The sequence below is a fragment of the Diuraphis noxia genome, unplaced genomic scaffold (genome assembly GCF_037042655.1).
Source record: "Diuraphis noxia isolate RWA-SAM2 unplaced genomic scaffold, SU_Dnox_SAM2 contig0001, whole genome shotgun sequence".
In the NCBI taxonomy this organism is placed as follows: domain Eukaryota; kingdom Metazoa; phylum Arthropoda; class Insecta; order Hemiptera; family Aphididae; genus Diuraphis; species Diuraphis noxia.
In genome coordinates, this window is record NW_028301711.1 from 17735455 (window position 1) to 17759207 (window position 23753).

General features: G+C 30.7%; 1 protein-coding gene and 1 pseudogene across 1 annotated transcript; one reads left to right on the forward strand and one right to left on the reverse strand.

Moving 5' to 3' along the window:
• The first annotated feature begins 708 nt into the window (after positions 1-708).
• Positions 709-11887, forward strand: LOC149060071 (uncharacterized; annotated as a pseudogene).
• A 7854-nt stretch (positions 11888-19741) lies between these two features.
• Positions 19742-22748, reverse strand: LOC149060072 (uncharacterized). The gene is made up of 6 exons (XM_089227643.1): positions 22538-22748; positions 22180-22360; positions 21670-21913; positions 21397-21603; positions 20562-20865; positions 19742-20233 (listed from the first exon to the last, which is right to left on the reverse strand). Exons 1-6 carry the CDS (start codon positions 22736-22738, stop codon positions 19742-19744), a joined length of 1629 nt encoding a protein of 542 aa, XP_089083769.1. The 5' UTR covers positions 22739-22748.
• Positions 22749-23753: the final 1005 nt, after the last annotated feature.

Sequence of the window (23753 nt, forward strand, 5' to 3'; positions counted from 1 at the left end):
AGGAGCGTGTGCGTTGTTAGAAAAAATCTCACATGCTACCATAAATAATTAAGATATGGGTAGGCTACGGCTATGTTAAATATATATGAGGCAGCGTTCCCGGAAGAAAAGGCAATTGAGGCCATCTTATCAATGTTTTTATAGATAGTTGATAATCATATAAATATACTTATTTGGGCTTAATTGTACTTCTTAATAATCGCTGATAAGATCGTTATGTTCTATCCATACCTTTATTATCTATGCATTCCACTATTTTTAAAATAACTTTAATAAATTAAATGAAAGATAAACGGTAATCACCCATCCTCCAATGCTTTATATAATTATGAAACTAATGACATCATTAATAGTAGATAATATTAAATTCTTTGACTGTGGTTTTCTGGAATTCAAAGGGATGGGGTTGTCAAAATTACTTTACATATACGTCCTTACTCCCTAGTTTATAATTAAAGGTCTATTTACACACAGCAGTGACGTGACAGTGCCGTGACCGTTCCGGGATTCCCCGGGCAAAATTAATAATATTCTTAAAGGAAAGATAAGCATGATGTTCTCACTCGTCCGGCGCGTGACTGTACCGACGAAAACAGTGTTGTCGCCGTCGTCGTACCGTGAATTTGCGATTACTTGCCGACGATATTTTTCATATTTCATGGCAGTGAATTTTGTTGTAATTCATTGACTCTCTCAATTTTTGTAAAAATGAACGACGAAAAACTTATTGAATTAGTGCGGAAATATCCCGTATTGTATGATTTATCTCATGCAAAGTACATGGACACAGATTACAAGAATACTATTTGGAGTAAAATAGCAGAAGAAATGGAAACAACTGGTAAGAAATACATTATTTATTTATATAAATATTATATTATGTACACATTATATCATGTTTAAATACATATTATATTATAAGAAATAGGTACATCAAATACATTATCAATTATGTTATTATTATTAATAATAAATATAAAATATAGAATATGGTCTTAATTATAAACTTATAACTTATAACATATTTTTATAATAATACGAATAATATTTTTAAATCGTCCTTTTATTTCATACATTATTTTCTTAAATTAAATTATTTTATATCCAAGGTAGAGACCCAAACTCAGAATTAAAGTATTCAGTGAATACTTCCCTAACACGAAATGCGTCTGTCGTTGCGTTCCCTCCTTGCAAATTTAAATGTTGTAGTGTATGACCGTTACTTCTATCCGCTTGTTGAGTTACGTAATTGTACGTATACAAATCGTATTTTTTAATAAAATTATGTAGTAAACAAGTGGCCAAAATGATGTAATCTACATGTTTTGGAAATGCCTGAATTCGTCTATTGTAGAGTCTAAATTTTTGCGTAAGTATACCGAATGTATTTTCTGATGTCCTCCTGGCACGACTCAAACGGTAATTGAAGTTGCACTTTCGGTCATCTAATTTGTCCCCTGGATAAGGTCGCATCAAGTAAGGTTTTAGAGGAAATGCCTCATCACTTACAATTACATATGGGACTTGTGTATCTGTGTTGGGTATGGTCAAATTAGCTGGAATATTCAATGATCCACGATGAAGTGCTTTACCTAAATTTGAATTAGCAAAAACACCTCCATCACTACTCTTGCCATATGCCTCTACATTAACAGCAATAAAATTACAGTGAGCATCCATAAGAGCCAACAAAACTATAGAGAATGTCTTTTTATAATTAAAAAACATTGATCCTGTATTTGGAGGTGCTTGAAGGGTAACGTGTTTTCCATCCAGAGCCCCGATACATCCCAGAAAATTCCACATACGAAAAAAATCATTAGCTATGTTGTGCGAAGCTAGCTTCCACGGCGGGAGTAAATACTGTGGGACTGCCAACACTTTTATTGTGCAAATTTTTTAGTTTGTTCTTTATCGTCGACGTAGGTATCTTGTAGTGTTCAGAAGCTTTACGTTGTGTCATTTGTTTGGACTTAATAGCTATTAGACATGTCTGCAACGTTTCCGGTTTATAGTTTGTGTACATCCTTGTACCTACCTATCGGTCTTTTTGGATTACGTGGCATCGTGTACTGTTAAGCAAATAGGGCAAGAAAGATGAGACTATATAAACTAAGTACACAGGTATAATATAAGAGCCTAAAACGACTAATTTTATCAAAATCAAGACTAAAAATTTAAAAAAAAAATATCAAATTTTAGCTATCACTATCAAATTATAGCGGGACAAAGTTACCCCAAGCTATAAAATGTAAGTTTACAACAACACATTTGGTTTTTTTTAAATTTCTTGGTTTATTCTTTATTAGTACTATATGTATGAGATAATATCAGAATTACCGAAAAAAAAACGATTTTTTGACTTTAAACGAAACAAAAGTTATAAGACGTGGTTTTTTCCGTTGAAAACACGTGAATACGAACACATTTTTTTTTGATAACAATACAAGTGATAACGGTAAAAACTGTTATCATATTCGGTAACCAGCGTTATAAACTATCGAAAACCACCACAACACATTGATAATAGCCACATGTCTTATCACAATACACAGAAGTATCCAAAATTCCAACAGTGGGCCAAAGTTTCCTCCCGGGGCCAAAGTTACCCCGTTTTACGGTACTATGCCCCATGCGATAGCTAAACGAAATTGTTTTAAGCGAATCACCCGTGGTCAAATATCTATAAAAATGACAATAGAATTGTTCATTTCTATTGTTCAATCCAAATAATGTAAAACATTAATATTACTAAAATATTTTCATTTATTTTCACTCAAAATACACAAGAAGTATTTTCTAATGGACTGGTTTTACAAATTTGTGTAACTACTATTTAAATTTTATAAATATTTAATTGTTTATTATTATAATTATATTATGTATATGATAATGAGTTTTTTTTAGCAATAGTTATCATTTTAAATGTTGTAACATGCTTTAAGAATACAGGGTGTCCCACGGGGATCTGACAAATGAAATAACTTTTGTTCTAATCAATATTTTTTAAAAATTTCTTTTAAATATAATTCATAGACACTTGCGCTACATTTTTAGAATACATTTTTTATTTTTTAATACTGAAAATAAAAAACTTAAAAATTGATAAAATTTTATTTCGAAATATTCAATATAGCCAATTTGTAAATCTGATTTTTAGAAAAATTTATAACGTGCGTGAAGTTGGCCCCCCCATGTTATCGAATATATACCAAACATATGTAAAAAATTTGCAACTTATTTGCAACAATTTGCAACTCAATACTTTCAGCACAATTAATTTTTGTTTGATGGGGGGGGGGGCAACTTCACGTAGCCCCCCCAAATTGTCGTACCGGTTCGAAACCGGTACCCAAATATTCCGGTTGATTTGCAACAATTTGCAACAACGGTTTTATAATTTGCAACTCAATACATTCCCCGCAAAAGCAATTTTCCCGTGGAGGGGGCGGGGGGTTAGCCGATAATTGCTAATTGGTTTTTAGAATTTGCAAACCAAGTGCAAAGTCGAGATAAAAAAAATTTACATGAGGGGTTAACTTCATTAAGTCCTCCCACCTCCCCCACATCAATAATAATAATGATTAAATAGGAAATCTTAAATTAATAACAATTGAATGAATGTACAAAATTGAATATTAATATTAATAATAATAAAAACAGAATCATGGTACAGATTTAGAATTCTTAAAAAAAAAATTAAATAAATTTATTGTACTCGTACAATAATTATGAATAAAATTAGGTTATCTTTTTAATTCATAACAAATATAACACTTAATTATAATTAATAAAAATTTAGAAAAAATTAATAAAAATGTTTAGTTAAATAAGTAAAAATTATTCATAAAAGTAATAAAACTAATATTATAATTAATTCCTATGGGACTTTAAAAAAAAAATGAATATTTAAATTTATACAAATTAATATTAATTTTTTTTTTACATTTTAACATACATTAATAAATGTGGTTGAATTAATTTTTTTGATGTGGTCCATACTATCTTTGCTTGTAAGTCGTTGTGGACTTCCCATTTGCTGTTTCTTTTAATGTATGAAATATAGTGATCATTTCCATATCCAACTACACCAATAATTCCATATCTATATAACATATTAAATTACGTTTTATTGTTAATTTAAATTGTACAGCAATATTTATTATGTTATTTATTTATGTATACTTTCAAATTTAATTTATAATACCTGTCTTTGTTAATGTTTATGTAATCTGGAAATTCTTGAAGTTGATAGGACATTTCACCGGAAAAATAGTCAACTTCAATAAATAAATGTCCTCCCAAAGTCCTTAGTGTTGTTTTTGTTCCATTGCAGTTTGAACATTTTATTGCTTTTTCTGTTATATATGTTTTTATATCTTCTTCTAAATTGTGAAACTTGTCCGTTAATTTTAATGATATAAGAGGATCGTGAATTACTTTAGAGGTATGACAGTTATTCATACAAGTTATGGTTTGGATGGATGATGGAGTATTTCTCAAGTAACCTGTTATTATTAAAGTAACATTGCATCTCGCATCTATCAAGTTAGTGTCTTTAATACTATCATCAGTTTTAAAAATGTTTCGAAGTAAAACTACCCTATTTTTATATATATTAAGAGTTGGTCCTTCCTGAGCAAGATTTTTGCAAAATATAAGAAAATCGTTTTTGATTGTATCAATGAATTGCTTATATGATGTTATATCTGTATACGCCATGGCAATCAAAACAGAAACTGCGTCAAATGGACATGTGTTTTGAACAAGAAATGATTTTTTTGATATAGAGACAAGCGTCTTCATGTTTCCATTAATTAACAAGGTGTTTAATGTTGAACGTGTACGTTTTAAAGACAATATACGATCAATTTCTTTTGTTGATTCCATGTACTTGGTTTTTCTTTTCTTTTGTATTGGTTTATCATAAATATTTTCTCCTTTTCCTTTTCCTTTCCAATTTTCTACGGCATTGATTGAATCATCTGACATTGGTTCTTTTTTAGTTTTGCTGTTATATTCAGAGTACGAGTTATCATCAGACATTTCTGATGCACTCTCAATAATTGTCAAGTTTTGATCAGAATCATCATCAGTTTTTAATTGTCCATTGTTTTCTGTGGTTGACAGCATTCAGAATCGGATTCTTTGACATACTTTGATACCTGTAAATATTTATCACCAGATTCTACTATGTCTTCAATGTCTAAATGATTTATAATTTATAATTTCTTATTTTCAACTTCTTCCGATTTTGTATTACTAATGTTAGTTTCAATTTCAAATTCAAAAATATTATCATTACTTTTTATTTTAGGACTGTAGCTCGAATTAATTTTAGAAGGATAAGAGTGCCATAGTTGTTTACTTTTAAACAGTTTTATATTATTGTTGATATTCGTCAAATGTTTGTTTATAAATCTATCAGCGGTCATAGGCTGCACTTCAAACCTTAGGATTTGAGTTTTTAATTCTTTAAAATCGTTTTCCACAGCTGCAGAAGAACCATTCTTATACGGAGACTTGAAAACATTACGAAGAATATTGGTCCATAGTGGAAAATGTTTGCAAAGTCTCATCATATGCGGTAACAGTTCTGGTAAAAAATATGCCGATATTCTGTTACCTTTTAGTAAAGCATTTGCCATACTTTTTTGCTTTATATTTTCTAAAAAAGATCCTATTGCATTAGAAGTGTTATTTTCACTGTCGTCATCATTCAAATCTATATTTGTGTCATCTGATTCCAAATTATTTATAACGTCACTTGTATTTTCGTCTTCATCGTGTATACCTTTTATTAAATTTAAAATAAATTCTCGGTGTTTTTCAGATGGGCTTACAACATCGTCCGAACCTATACCATCTGTCTCACATAATATAATTGTCAGTAATGCTTCCAGTATAATTGCAAATGAACTTAAATCTTCAGATGTTAGAAGCAAACGAAAACCCCTGACATAAAATTCTTTTAAGTGCCTGTTTTTTATTCCAGCCATACATTTGATTCTACAAAATATCTTGATTATGTGAGCAACGTCCAAACGAATATATGTAGTCGGTACTTCTTTCTCCTCGCCTATTAATAATTTATAAACATAATTTGCATAGTTGTCTGTACTTGCTCCCTTAAAAAAAACTCTGGTTATTGCTGCTAGAAGAGCTCGAGAATAGTCACATACGACTTCGTTTGGTGGCTGGATACCCGTAGCCATCCAAGATGCTAACCAATTATAGATTGACAACGTGTCTTGTTTCTCAGATATCATTTGAGTTATAGAAATGTGGCCTGTGCTTGTACTTAAAATGCCTTCATATAAAAATATGTGTGCTGAAAATAGATCCAATGACGTTCGCTTCAACTTCTTCACAAGACTACCGGTTGCATCAATTGATAACTTGGTATATTCTTTACTGGCATCTTTATACACGGCAATTTGATAGTTTGTCCAATAGTGAACGAAAAATGGGTCAATTCCAATACTATGAATGGATCCAGAAAGACTTGAATTGTGCTTAAATTCCATCAAAGATTGAACTGGACATTTATATTTAATGCCCATTATTTTATCTTTACTTTCTTGTTTGGCTTTTCTTAATGTAGGTAATGAATATAAATTTGGGGGAGAATATCTACCAAACTCCATATCAGTGACGTTGTTTCGTCTCCAATTACTTGCCAGTTCTTTATCTAATTCTAACCCTATAGATATCCTTTTTCTGCCTTTTAAAGGTCTTTGTGTGTTGTGTTGACGTTCCATTCCTCGGGTATCAGTAGTTAATATTGTTACTAAAAGTGGCTCACCTTCTATAGGCCTCTGATCACTCCAACCATTTAATTTTGCTCCACAGCTTTTATCTTTACACTTGGCTTGAAACGAAATAAAATGCTTGCTATTCATTGAAGCATATACTTTAACCCTTTTATAGATATAATTGCAAGGGAAATTATACGATTCAATCAAGGCATCATTTATTACGTCAGTCCAGGCATTTTGTTTTAAAATTTTATAAACTCTTTTTTTATTTTTTCTCTTGTACTCAACTTTTTCTGGGTGAATTGTTCTATAAACATCATATGGAATAGACAATTCGAAAAATTCTCTCCCTTTCTCAAATTCTGATGAAGATGATATGTCTGTTACGTCGTCGTCTGATGTTCCATTATTTGATGCTTCCACAGCTTCAATACCTTTTTCTACACTTTCATTTTCATGATGATCATAAGCACAACTATATATTTGTCTTAGTTTACTTTGCCATCCACGCCTATTTTGTAGTATGCTTATATAAAGGCTTTTAGGAGCTATCTTACCATCAAGACATTCTGATAATTGGGTCCAAATAGGGTTGCTTGAAGTTAACAAGTTCCCAGCGTCATCAAAAACATTTCGCGCACTCAACGCATTAAAAACTTTATCGTGATCTACAATGGGTTTTCTACCGGCCTAAGGAATAGAACAAATTTAAATTTTAGAATTAAACATAATACAAATTACAGTTATGAATTTTTATATTGTTTTAATTTAATTTATCAGTTTATTAAACCAGTGGTGACCAAACTTTTAATACAAATAAAAATAGTAATAATAATAATTTGCTAGACCTGAAATTTGAAAACTTCTCTTAAACTTCTTAAGAAAAGATTTTATTGTACTTACTAATTTTAATGTTATGTTTAACACTTAACTTTTATCGCTATTTTATGTTTAACTAGAGCCGCCGTACTCCTACAAAAATAAACTAAGATACGATAATGCTATTCATATTATTATTAAATGATATTGTAAAAACAAAAATAACGCTACGGCACGGAGATACGGGATAAATATGAAGAATGTAGGAAAACATCATCTGGGTAAAGATGAAGATAACAACACATTTTATCTAAGATATACATAAAAGATAAACAAATAAAAAAATGAAATCTAGTCCGCAAAATCACGCAAATTATCCGCAAAATGATGGTATAGTAAAAAATTTAACTGGGTGAATTTTTAATTTTTCGTAACATTTCACCAGTATGTAAACAGTTTTTTTTTATTTGCTAAAAAACTAGTTTTTCTACCTCTTTTCCCCTAGAATATATACGAACATTTATTAAAATGTACCTACTTAAATACGATAATAAAAATACTATAAGCTATTAAAACTCAAAATATTATAGATATTATAAAATATTATGTTTATAATCTGTGCCCAAAAATAAACTAAAAAATAAACTGGTCATAATTTGAAGCCAAAAATTTGAATAGAATAAAAAATCAAGATATCATAAACAATCAATTTTTCATAAAATTATACATGAATTTAGTTGGTTTTCAGAATTTGTGAATAAATTCCCTGTGTGAAACAAAAAATAAAACGTGGTGGTAATATTTTTACCAACATTTTGAAATTAATTGCAGACATATGCAAATCAGTTTCAATAATTTACAAATAAATTCCGTACGTAATGAAAAATAAATAAATATTATGGGTTGTACTCGTAGAATCCTCAGGTTTTTTTTTTTATAATAAATATGGATTTTTCATAAAGATTTGGTTTTGCCAAAAAGATTTATCCAATAGTTTTTTTTTATTAAAATAAATTTGTATATCAAAATCAACGTAGTTTTTTATAAAATAGATTTTTTATTTTTTTAACGTATTTTTTATCAACTTGAGTTAAAAAATAGATTTTTAAAATGTTGATTTTTAGCAAAATAGATTTTTTATTTTTTTTTTTATCAAATTGAGTTCTTTTTATAAAATGTTGATTTATATCAAAAAATGTTTTTTTATTTTTTACCAGTTTTACCAAATCTATTTTTTTTATAAACACTATTTGAAAAAAAATTTTTAAAATAAAAAAAATATTTTTTGATGAAAATCGTCATTTTATAAAAAAAACTCAATTTGATAAAAAAAATAAAAAATCTATTTTGCTAAAAATCAACATGAAATGTTTTTAAATTATTTTTAAAAATCTATTTTGCTAAAAATCAACATTTTAAAAATCTATTTTTTAACTCAAGTTGATAAAAAAATACGTTAAAAGAATAAAAAATCTATTTTATAAAAAACTACCTTTGATATAAAAATTTATTTTAATAAAAAAAAACTATTTGATAAATCTTTTTGGCAAAACCAAATCTTTATGAAAAATCCATATTTAATATAAAAAAAAAACCTGAGGACTCTACAACCCAAAATATTTATTTATTTTTCATTACGCAGGGAATTTATTTGTAAATTAATGAAACTGATTTGCATATGTTTGCAATTAATTTCAAAATGTTGGTAAAAATATTTTGAAATTGTAGCTAAAATGTGGTGTTGCTGAGTGAAATTTTCCATAAGTTTTCCTTCAAGTAGCTATAGAGAAAAATTGAAGCGTCATTATAGGAAAATTTTTATGAACGTTTGAATTTTAAATTTTTACGAAATTGTAAAATATAAGAGTATTCCATACGGCACCTAATGTACAGCAGAGTGATACCCAGTCACCCGTTTTTTTTCTTATAAGTAAAATTTGTCAAAAATATATATTATAATATATAATAGACTGACGCCGTTTTCGCTAAGATTTGTTTTTCTTATACAATGATATTATATCATTGAATTCAAATGTAACACAATCCAGTAGGTTTAGTGACTCACTTGTAACCTACTGTACAGCAGAGCGACACCCACTTGCTTAACTTTTTTTACTTATACAGTTATATTAATTTAAATTTAAAAAATTTCATCTTGAATACCAAATCGTGAATTTTATGGAAGAATTGTTTATAATTGAAAAAAAAATTGTACGCTGATTTGTGACAATTTAACGATATTATATTATTATGTAGTTCCATGTTGCGCAAAATATGGTATTATACGAATTGAAACATCGAAAATTGTTGTTTTTCGTATTGACGTATTGGCTATTTATAACTGTGGGCGGCTGCGATAGATAACCAGTTTAGACCTCTTGTGCGGTATGGCTGCTTATGCAAGCGGGGTGGTGGTAGAAGTACTATTTCAGAACGCTGCCTCTGTTATCGATCTATATAGCAGCACATGACGACGGCGAATTCGTAATTTTTTTGCAGAAACCATGTTTTTGTATTTCCTATAGTACTCAAGCATCGTTGATTGTAGAAACATAGTTTTGGTATCAAAATAATCACGAGAAGTTGTACTAAATATTCTCGGAACAGATTTTCGATATATAAATTTGCCGATTTTATATAATTTAAAAAAAATGAAAATATGGTACAAACTTCAAATACAAATAAAATTGGATAGAACATTTTTTTAAAATTCTGTTCCAAGAATATTTAGTACAACTTCTCTTGATTACTTTGATACCAAAACCATGTTTCTACAATCAACGAAGTGTAACAGGGTTGGCTGTTATATTTAAATAATTCAGGGAGGGTTTTCAGAGCCCTATGAATTATATTTTAACTGTTTGCACTACTAACACAGTTAGGTACCCACTGTAGTAACACACTTTGCACTTGGTTTGCAAATTCTAAAAACCAATTAGCAATTATCGGCTAACCCCCCGCCCCCTCCACGGGAAAATTGCTTTTGCGGGGAATGTATTGAGTTGCAAATTATAAAACCGTTGTTGCAAATTGTTGCAAATCAACCGGAATATTTGGGTACCGGTTTCGAACTGGTACGACAATTTGGGGGGGGGGGAGGCTACGTGAAGTTGGCCCCCCCATCATTAATTTTTGTTTGATGGGGGGGCCAACTTCACGTAGCCTCCCCCCCCCAAATTGTCGTACCGGTTCGAAAAAAAATTAATTGTGCTGAAAGTATTGAGTTGCAAATTATGAAACTAATATTGCAAATTGTTGCAAATAAGTTGCAAATTTTTTACATATGTTTGGTATATATTCGATAACATGGGGGGGGCCAACTTCACGCACGTTAATTTATATGGTAAAAACACTTATTTAAGTCAAATGGCTGATTTTTTTACAATTTTTTTTAAATATCAATATTTTCGTTAAGTAAATTACGATCTCGTATTAAAAAATAAAAATAAAAAATGTAGCGCAAGTGTCTATGAATTTTATTTAAAAGAATTGTTTAAAAAATATTGATTAGAACAAAAGTTATTTCATTTGTCAGATCTCCGTGGGACACTGTATATGATGTAAGGTACATAATATTATATGTTAAGTGAATAAATTTAACGCATATAAATGTTTTATATGTAGCATTAAATTTTTGTCTATTTCAGGGCCTTCGGCTAAAAGTAGGTGGGGAAATATAAGAGACAACTTCAGAAAATCGGTGAAGAAAAATAAAACTGTGAGTGGTCAAAAGGCGAAAATAATAAAGCAGTACAAATATGCACAGCAGTTGAGTTTTATAACGAAATTCTTTGATGAGAGGGACACAATGTCAAACATTGATGACAAAGTTGCAAATAAATATATTAATATTGATGATGACGTTAATGAACCTAACGAAAATGAAGAATACTCTCGAAACTGTACCACAGAAGAAGCTGATAATCCTGTGATTGTAGAGTCACAAAATAGTTGTTCTTTGCCAAGTTTAAATCAATCAGGTTCCTCTCAATTTTCAACACCAACCACGAAAGAAAAAAAAAATACTCGGTACCAGACGCTCCTCCTTCAAAGACAGCCGCTGCTACTGTTATGGAGTACCTGATAAAAAAAAATGAAAGTATGGTACCATTGGAACCAAAACATCCTGTTGACGCTTTTTTATCCGGAATAGCTCCAGTTTTGAAAAAATTAACCCCACGCTACTGGCATTACGCTAAATCTGATATTTTTGCTGTCGTTCAAAACTACGAGTTTAAAATGATTATGGACCAAGAACAATTTGCGCAGCCATCTCCTATTTCAACGTATTCTACTTCATCATACTCTGAACAGTCCTCCCCTTCAGCCGATCATCCTACTCCAACAAATTATTCTTTCACTAATTCATTAAGTGATCGAAACCAAGACTTTACAGCATATTTTCAAAAATATTGAGTTGAAAGAACGTGAAAGAATTGAACATTTTTAAAAATTATTTAATAAAAATTAATGTTGTAAGCTTTAAATTTTTATTTTGTGTATTAAAAATAAATCAGTTTGTATTGTATTAAATAATATTTATATCTGTAATTACCTTAAACAAACTGCGAGTCGTTCTTTTGGTGTAATAGCTTTTCTCCAGTGTGTGTTGTTTTTTTAGATGAATTTCTAATTTGCTTAACAGTAAGTTGAATGAATTTTCCGACATTCTAAAGTATTCAAAAAACTTTGTTCCATCATCCATCAATTCCTTATATAGAGTAGAAAATTCCCCTTCTGTTGGCCTTTTCTTCCATGCCTGATGAACCCATATCCGTTTTTTTTTTACTACTTCTTCTTCCTCTTCTTCGTCCAAAATCAAAGCAATCATCAAAAGTTCATTTTCCGAAAACAAAGTCATCGTGGCAGATACGATGCACACTACTCAATGACGGATGAATCACTGACCAATGTGAATAGAAATCACGGCCGGTAGAATCCCGGAACGGGTACGGCACGGTCACGGCACTGTCACGTCACTGCTGTGTGTAAATAGACCTTTAGAATGTAATACAATTTAGATCCTAGTTTTGACGACCAGACGGTTTTGGAAACATTGGCTTGACATCAAATCGCTGTGAGGGCAAGACAATTGAAGTCTGCTTAGTCTTGTCAATGCTCTTTTTGATCTTGTTGATCTTATAGTTTTTATCCCAATCCGACTGACATTTGTCCATCGACATTTGAAGTTCATGTAAAGACGGTTTACGATTTTTCAAAGAAGACTCCGATGAAGAATCAGAAGAAAACTGAGAAGTCTTTGATGAAGAAGGTGAAGACTTCGATGAAGACTGTGAAGACTTCGATGAAGACTGTGAAGACTTCGATGAAGACTGTGAAGACTTTGATGAAGACTGGGATGAAGACATGACGTTTCTAGTCCTATACAAAGAATAAGGTCGTTACAATTATATTTAGATATTTTTTTTGATTTTCAACTTCTTTTGTTGCAGGTCAAACATTGATTAGTGATAAATAATAAGATACAAAAATATTTTTATGATTGGTATGTATTATATATGTACATCTATAAAATTGAAACTGGCACTTAGTGCTAAAAAATTAAACCATACATTAATAAATTGCTACATTTTTTGATACGTATGACAGTGCTATCTTAATGTAGACCAAATACTTTTGTATGTCAACTCAAAACTGGTATTTACAATTTGCTTTATTTTGCTACGCTATTTAAAAAATTTTTACAGTCTGATTTTACCCGATATCCTAGAAGCTGAAAATTTTATATTTCCATCACCGACATATTGTTCAAATACCACGGTATTAGTATCGAAATTCGAAAGTATATATTAAGTGTATATTATTGCAAAGTATTATTTCATACTTTTTGTTTTAATTGATAATACATGCTTTAAGCTGTATTTTTTTTATATTTAAATATATGTTGTCATTAAGTTTATAAATATGAAGCTACAATAAATAGGTAAGTTATTTAGTTTTAGATTCTGAACGAAGTGATGAATGTATTGATTTTACAATGATGTGTGTATGTTTTTATTTTTGTGTTTGTGTACAGCATAACTAGTCGAAATAATGCTTCGATTTCAAACTTTGGGGGTGGTTTCCGATGTAAAAGTGAATATCCTTGGAGCATTATACAGGTCGAAAGTAAACATTTTCCAACAGTTTTCAAAAAAAACGATAAAAACAAAAAAAAAATGACAGAAAAACTGGAATTTTTAGGCAAAACCAGTTTTTGACCAAATCGATTTTTTATATGGCTGTAATTCAAAAACTAATCACTGTAAATACTTGAAACTTTCAACAAATGTTTATGTTAGTGTTAACTATATTTGACTTTTTTTGAGTAATTTATAGATCACAGAAATTTTCGATTTTTTTGAGAATTTTTATTGAAGTATAGGTAAAAAAATGTTGGATGTCCAAAAAAACTTGAAAATTTAATACAAGGTTCCTTAGAATTTGTTCTTATTGTAGCTAAAAAAAATTAAAAATCGTTAGTCACGATTTTTTTTTATAAGCGTTTATAGTTTAAATTTTTACGAAATCTGTCAAAAACGTGAAAATTTGCGAGTAATTTTGAAGTTGAAAAATCTTAAATTTTTTTGTGTTTTTAACTAAGGATTAAAAATATAACACTAAGTTTTGCATAAGTTTTCCTTCAAGTAGCTATAGAGACAACCCCAGGCATCATTATAGGAAAAATTTTAAGTGCGTTTGAATTTTAAATTTTTAGGAAATAGCGTAACGATAACGATTTATCCTGAAACGATTTTAAATATTTGTTATTATTCATAAAGTATAAGTCGTTGACACTTGAAATTTTATCAGTTATTTAGATTGGCATTTTCTTAACATGATTTAATTTTCAAAATCTTTTGACTTTTTTTGAGATATTTATAGACAACTGAAATTTTCAATTATTTAAAAAAAATTTTTTTGGCCCTATCAAAATACTTGAAAATTTAATACAAAGTTCCTCATAAGTTATTCTTATGGTGAATAAAAAATTATAAGAATACATAGGCACAATTTTTTTTTTAAGCGTTTAAAGTTCAAATTTTGACTAAATACGTAAAAATTACGGCAATGTTCAAATTATCTTAGATAGAAATTCATAAAAGTTTTTCTTTGTAATTTTAAGATTTGAAAATTTAATACAAGGCTCTTAAAATATTATTAACATAGCAGTTGAAAAATAAAAGAAATTTATAGTTACAATTTTTTTTATGAGCATTCAAAATTTAGTATAGATTATTGAAATACGTTAAAACGCTAATGGTCGAGCGTCGAGGCTTTCTTTTTTAATAAAAAAAAAAAAAAAAAAATGAAAGAAAAACTAATCAAAATTTTACCTTACCTTTCGAGAATAAAATCAATTATTCTTACCGTTAAAAATGTTGTTAACATAAATTTTTGTCTTTATGTTGATGCAGAAGAGAGCAAAAAATAACAAACTATATTATGATTTAATGTCGAACACTAAATGAACTGGGTTTTGACTGTCACATTCTGTTTTTCAGGACGGTTTTTTATCAAGCATCTTATCAATGACTAATGGCTTGGTAATATGGTAATGACATAGTAATGGCTATTTGTTCACAAAAATGTCATCAATGCGATTAATTTTGTTTTCTTAAATTTAAATAATAATCTTGTTAAGGATAAATGGATATCGATGTACTAATAATTATTATAGCTATTAAAATAATTTTAATAAACTAAATATCTATCATAATCATTATAACATATAGTTTAATCAAAGTAATTGTATCGAAATACTATAATTGTTCAGGATAACATATAAATGCCAAGGAAAAACATTTTTATTACTTTGATTATTAGTTTTATACGATTGTTTATGCCGCTGATGTCAGCATTTTCGTCACCACATCTTATTCGATGATAGCGTCCGGTGCGTACAATAGGCCATTCTTTTCTCCCCGTTCTTCACTTTTTCTTCCTATACATATTCGCCATAATTAATATCGACTGTTATTGAACGCTTTGTTTTGTGACAAAATAACCAAAAAACGGATCGTATTAAATCATATTAAAGTGCGTATACATTGTTGTTCGTTATTAAAACAATCTTTTTCTAATATATTTTCATTGTATATTATTTATTTTCACCATTACAACAGAATATAATTGTTCATTGTATATTATCTATTCTCACCATTACGGCACAATATAATTGTGTATTATAAATTAACTGTTTTTGCCATTACGGCAAGCCTAAGTCGATGATTCATTCATCATAGACAGCTGATATACGCTGCCATTGAGGTATAACATACATATAATAAATGTTACGGCTAAAGTCCGAACTTGGCTAATGTCTACATTATCCGGATAATGTGCATATTATCTGTTAAATAATCCAAGCGGTTAAGTGAATGATCAGTTGATTCAGGTCGACGATGAAAATTTCGGGGGCCCCTAGAGTTCCGGGCCTATAGGCTATAATCAACTAAACATGCCCCAGGGAATCACAGTGCATAGGCAAATTAATGTGCCCATGACGAATCCGCGCGGCGGCGGCAACTAACAAACAAGGAACGCGTGGGAGAAGAGTGCAAAGGGATAAAGGACGGTGCAGTTTAAGTATGGGTCCACCCCTCTGTGGTCGGATCGATATGGTGCAATGACCACAGGATTCAATTACAATGTAGAGAATCTTAAAACTACTTAAAGCTACGGCAGGTGAAGGTCTGGTCCGGTGGGTGCTTCACTCCGATGACCTGGGCGGCCACTCACATAACGCAACGGGTTGCTTGCGGATTTACGCGGTTGAAAGATGGAATCTCCACGAAGGTTGGTAGAAATGGTGTATTCATATGATGTCTAATCAGTTCTCACTTGCTCGAATGTGGATGCCTTGACGACAAACACTCAATGCGGCAAGACGTTGGAGTTAAACGGTGGACACAATGTCAACGAAGGTCAATCTTAAATTAATAAAAACTGAAGATGATTAAGACAATATCAATTGTACAGACTAATTAATTTAAATAATGATAGGAAAAAGATAGATATGAATAATTAATGGTGATTGAACGCGGAGCTTGCGGGGTGTACTGTCGTGGACCTTTGGTCGCGGTGACGCAGATGATAATAGATTAACGAAGTATCGTAACATACTGCCCGCCTTGAATGCATCCCGCATTCAACATATGGGTAGTGGACATAGTTTGACTGTTGGGTCGTTTGAAGAGGTCGTTGGCTGTACGAAACGTCAAACATGTGGAATAAATTCGTTGCACCCACGACGTTAGTGCCACAATCAATGTTGATTTGTTCGATGGGTCCTCGGTGAAAAATGAATCGGCAGAAGGCCATCAGGAATGTTGCGGTTGACAAGTCCGAAGTGAGTTCCAGATGTAGCGCCTTTATTGTCATGCAGACAAACAGGCAAATGTGGCACGGTGTAGTTCGGCGAGTTGTTGGCGTTTTCAAAGAGATCGGACCAACATAGTCAACTCATGTGATGATAAACAGTTTGATTCGCTGTAAGTAATCTAAATTTGGGGAGGATTCCCATAAAGGCTTGAACGCTATGAGGGCGGAGGCTGTAACAAGCAATGCAGTTCCACATTCGAGATTTAGATCGGTGAATCGATGCGATCAGGGCAAGAGTTTCGGGTCTATCAATTTTGTTTGTATTAAAAATTCAATAATAAATTGTACACGCCATTGCGGCAAATCGAAATCATCTTCAGTTAGGTCTTGGGCTTGGACTTCGTTGTGCGAACTCGTAGGTGGGATGCCTTATGTGCCACGAGCACTCGATCTTGAAATGGCTGGTGAGGGGTTTCGGTGTGCGTTCAGTGGCTGCGTGTCTGTTGTCTCTCTGGGGACGGCGGTAGCGGGACTGGTATGAAACCGGTCTCAGAACAGCTCGAAGTGTTATTGGTATAAGTCTTGCACAGATAAAGTGGGGAACAATCCGATGGGTTATATCATTGCGGACATAACACGTCCACAATGAGGCACAACTATGGGCTTTATCGCCTGTAGTTCATAATAACGGCTCTGTCCATTAATCTGAATAGAGACGGGCCACTCAAGTGGCATTAGACCGGTCAGATCACACAAATCTGATGCGGGGCATGGGCACCTTTCTGAGAGGGGAAAGGCATAAACTGGAAGTGGTCTTAAACGGCTGACCCAGGTTCAAGTAGCAGCTGACAATGCTATCTGACCCGAAGGAGTCACTTGCAACATTTGAAGACTCCTCCAGGGAAAAATACCGAATAAGGTTAGGCCCTACTCGGGTGACCTTGCCTATTGTAGGAAGGCCAAAGAAACACTCCGCGGATTGAAATCTCGTCAAGGGGGGGGGGAGTGTTTGACTTTGGTTAGCTGGATCAGACGCGCTCGGCCCGACACTGCGATGAAAATCGTTAAATGTGTCGGTATACCGAAGGATCCTTCATAGGATCTGCCTAGCGGGAGCACAATGGCATTGGGTTTTCTTAATTGAAAGATCTAGACACATCCTAAGCTCAGGTACTTAGCGATGAGAATAGGTTGGCACGGAGGAGGGTAAAATACCGTTATGTACGCGAAGTCCTAAAGTCTGTACCCTCTATAATGGTTCGAATCAACGAATGATACGACAAATACAAACAACAACCAAAAAACTGATATCACTAATACAATATCAATTGTTCAGACTAATTAATTTAAACAATGATAGGAAAAAGATGGATATGGATAATTAATGGCGATCGAACGGAAAGACAGAGAAAATACCGATTACCGCATGGGCCTGCGGAGCTGTGTGTACAGTCGTGTACCTTTGGTCGCGGGGACGCGGATGATAATAGATTAACGATGTGTCGTAACATTATACAATTTCGGACTTTAGCCATGAATAGAAACTATTAGGAAATGGATTATGTGTACATAACCCGGCTTAAGTAACTTTAGCCTTCTTGTTATGGCTAATGTAAATTATTAAATTTATAATAAATAAATAAAATATTATTCTGTGTGTAACGTCACAGAATTTTGAGGCGCTTTTATAAGAATATTACATAATATCATTAGTATAATCTTATAATATTTCCAAGTCCTTTCATTATAGTATTATTCATAATAACCTAACCTGGGCGAGATCGTTTTCGACCAAATTTAAAAAAGATCGATTCCCTTTTCGACCAAATTTAAAAAAGGTCGATTCCCTATTCGACCAAAATCGTACCCTTCCCTTTTCGGACGATTCACTTTTCGACAAAATTTAAAAAAGACTGATTCCCTTTTCGGCCAAACCAAAAATTTATATAATACTCGTATATGTAAAAATAATAAAATAATTGCTGCTATATAATATAGTTTTTATAAGTTGCATAAAAATGTTATAAAATAACAATATTCGTAAAAATACAATTCGCGACAAAATTATTTACAAAATGATATTAATTTTACACACACACTAAAAATTATCCCTATTATTTCATTTATTTAAATTTTAAAGGTTTTTCAAATCGAATTGAAATTTCTTGGTACTATTCAGTACCAACTTATACTTTTAATAATTTGTCACTATTACATAATTATATAACTGCCATAATTTTACAAAAAATTTTGATTTTGGTCGAAAAGGGAATCAATCTTTTTTAAATTTGGTCGAAAAGTGAATCGGCCGAAAAGGGAAGGGTACGTTTTTAGTCGAAAACGGCTATGCCCCCTAACCTAACCTAACCACAGTCTTGGGTAAAATATTTTTTTAAAGTATTTGGAATAAATACTCGAATACTCAGGAAAAATAGTATTCCGAATATGTATTCGAATACATCATAAAAATAGTATTCTGAATAAAGTATTTAGAATACTATAAAAATATTCCAAATACTTTTAAAATATTTTTTTTTAGATATTAATAAAATAATAACTGCTTTGGGGGAACTATAGCCAATGCTTAAATATATAATATATTGTTTGTAAATTAAAATTATAATATACCTATTACAGTATTACTTAACTATGACTATTTATGATTTACAATATTAAATTATAATATTTATTAATAATTATCTGCAATATTATTATCTTCTATGAATAATATTAATTATATTATCAAAGCATAAAATCTTTCATCAGGACAGGCACAGTTGAAAACAATACATACTAAATTAGGTAAAAAGTATTTATTTAAACAAAATATTAAAATATTTTCAAATTAAATGTTTGTTACATTTTAGCATTAATGTTTTTTCGAAGTTTTCATCTGTCATTCTTCCTCTTTTTTTAGTCAATACGGCACTGCCAACACTAAAGACACGTTCTACAGCTGCACTGCTTGGCAGTGGTGTGTTGAATTTTGCAAATACTTTTCTTACTGTCGGAGTTTCAACTAAAGAATCTAAGCTTTTAGTTGGACTTTTGGTAAAAAAATTTGATATTTCCTGTTCCAAAGGTAGAGTTAATTTCGATTTATTTTTTGACCAATCAAAAAAATTATTTGTATCGTCACTGTCTGATGATTCACATTCCAATACATTTTGTTGCTCAAACATTTCTAAACACGATTGCTTAAAAAATGATAAAGCTGTATCTTTTTTATCGCTATTATTAAGCCAAGCCGTTTTGAAGTATGGATGAGAAAGTGTAGCAGACAATAAAAATGGATCACTGAGCTGTTTATTAAAACGTTTTTCTACACTATTCTTAAGACAAATAACCAGAAAATCGCAAAAAATTAATTTTTTTTCCGATAGTATATCATCATATTTTTGTTTGAGTGATGTGATAGATGGTAATAAGTAACCAAAATACATATGTTTTTCCCCTTGTAATACATCTAGACACACACACAGAGGCTCCATAACTAGTAAATACTCCTCCAAAAATTCTATATCGGTTTTAGAAAAACGATTAACCGTAAGGGCATCACATATCTTGTAAAATTTAGAAGGGCTCTTTTTAAAATGAAATAATGAAGAAATAAGAAATAAGAATTAATTTATAATATATAGGTATATAAATGTAGCTTACAGCTGTAGCGATTAAATTGAGGGTGTGTGAAGCACATCGGTGATGTTTGGGCAAATTATACAGTAAGGTGTCTTCCCAATTAGAATTGCTTTGTTGGTTTAAACTAAATTCTTCATTATTTAGAACTTCAGAAATTGGTATACTAGAAAACTCAATGTCTTCTTCTTGTTCTTCTTCAATATTACTTTCCCCATCATTGTCATGTACATTTTCCTCTTCGTTCATTTCTTCCAAAGAATTAAGTATTTCTTTTTCTTTTTGGTTATTATAAACAGCTTGAACCTCTAAAGATTGACCAAACATTCTGAAAATAATTCACATTTTTATCATCAAACATACCAATAGGAATCGTAATTATTATTTATTATATATAATTAATAGGTATACAGTATACTAATCAAAGTTTTATAAATAATAATTGAATCCAGCATTTATTCAGCATCAAAACTTAGTTAACCAGTTATTTTAAAATACAAGTACAAATTTGAATTATAATATTCTAGTTTATAAAAAACTATTTCAAATTAAGCTATCTATTTTAAGTGAGTAACTTTTTATTAGTTTAAGTTACATCTTACCAGTCTTACCTGGGCGCCTAGTTAATTATAAAAATATATGATATCATAAATCATAGGCAATAGGTATTATTGCTATTAGCTTGGTATTAGCCATTAGGTATGCATTTATAAAAAGAATTTCTGAAATTACTTTTGCAATTTTGTATACAACATTTAGATTAGTAAAACCATAAGTTTTAGAATACCTAATGGCTAACATAGCCACATAGGTTATAAAAATAATATATTTTTAGTAGAAAACACTGAACAAAACTTACTGGAAACTTTTGACAAAATTTGATCCGTTATCAGTAGTTGTATATATGACTTTATCACTAATATTAAAGTACAAATATACTGATTCCATTTCTTTAGCTAATATATCGTACGTATGACTACCCTTTATTCTTTTAATGGCCAACAAACAAGATACTCTTTCAAGAGTTTTTGGATTAATCCAATGGCATGTCAACCCTAAATATGACCTGAAAAAAACATTTTATATATAAGTTTATAATATATTAATGTACATAATTATTTTAATGCCACACCTTTTAAAAATAGACCAACAATCAGCTGTTGTGGTCAAATATTCGACTTTGGAAAATGCATCTTTCATTGTAAGTATGAGATTTTCATGTTGAACAGTTATATTTTTCATCAATGTTTTCCTTGTTAATACATGGCAACCATTATATCCAACTGTTATCAATTTTTTAAAGTCTTCATGCTCCACTAAATTAAATGGCAATGAAGCATTAATGACTAGATTTTGAATCATCAAATTTAACTCCTCTAAAATATGAATATTTATAAACAATTAAAACTATATAATTTTACAGCAGTAGTAAAAAATAAGCAACAAACACAATGACAAATAAATATAAAATAAAAAAATTACAATCAAAACATTAATGAATGTTAGTCTAATTTAAAAATGAGTTAAACGTTTGCCATACAAATAAATTACCCAATTTATAAATGTGGAAATTATAATTAATAGTGTGGGCAAAGGGTGAAATATTTTGTAATCAACAATTTAAAACTAAAATTTGACTTACTTTGAGATGTCAAAGTATTTTTTCTAGAAAAATCTAATATAGTAACTTTTGATTTCTTTTCTTTCACCAAATTTAAGCTCTCATTTGTTTCTTCTGTAACATAATCACTTGTTCTCTTCAATTTGGTTTTAGTCTCGACAGTCTCGTCATTTTTCGAAGTCCAAACATTTTTATGTTGCATCTAAAATAAATTGGGTAACCTCTCTATAATTTTTAGGTATTAGGTAATAGGTATTATATTCCTAATATAGTAATATATTATACAATGCTCCGAAAATAATCTGTTTAAACTTTTATTATAATTATAATAATAGTAGGACAAAGATACAAAGTATTAATCGTTGGAATAAGTACTTACTTCTAAATGTTTTAACAGATTTGAACATGTCCTTGTGTCTGCTGTTAATAATTTAGTTGATACACAATATTTACAACGAACCAAATATTTTTGGTATGATTCAAAATCTTCTTTTAATTTTACAATTTTAAATATATTTTCATATTTAATCCAAGGAAGACGGTAGTCACTATTTACACTATTTAAAGTTTTACCTGCCATAATTGTGAACTCGCAAATTAATGATTTAACACGTTGAAAACAAAAATATGTAAAATGGTATATAATAATAAATTAATAATATACTAGGTATGTCAATATAATGTGTGATGTGTCACTGTCGCACTTCATTCTGCATTTCTAAATGGCTTATTGGCTTTTCATAGACCATAGACCATAGTTAGTATGGGTACAACGATGTGCAGACTACAGATACGTCAGAGACAGACGTTCAGTCACAGTAAATAAAATATAAAAGATAAGCAATACGGCAATACCCATTAGTCTTTAATATACAAATTTATTTATAGCATTCTTGTTATTGCAATCGGTATCGCTGATCGGTAACCACTAATCAGTAAACACTAAACATGATATAAACCAATACCGGTCATAATTTTATTATTGTATGAATGTATGATATTAAATATTATTGATAGATGTTATCAAATATCGATTACTGAATTACCTACAAATTTGAAATTTCCAACAAAAATTATACGTTTTCTATTTTTCGTTTTAAATTGTATACCTAACCAAAATCCTAAAAAAATATATTGTTATACTATTAAAGTATTCCGAATATAGTATTTGGAATACTTTCGAAGGTATTCTGAATACCTAAATAGTATTCCGAATACTGTATTCGGAATACTTTATTCGGAATACTACCCAAGACTGCCTAACCATAATCTGTATTATTATGCATGCGCTCATTAAATATTATAATGACAAAAACACTGTTATGTAATACTAGTCTCCCAACCTCTTCCACATGCAGTGACCAACGCGTCGATGTCGTAGCTGGCGCCCCGCCGTCGCTGTCGATCGTCGCGGTCGCGGCCGCTTGCGCATACGGACATGGCAACCCGTTCCCCACCATATACATTGCATGAAAGTTCCCGACGCGACGACACTGATCACCCTTCTACCCTGCAAGAATATTAAGACACCGCAACGGCCTACGACCAGCCATTGACGTCTACGGCCGGGTTGTCTGTTTTTAACCACCATCGAC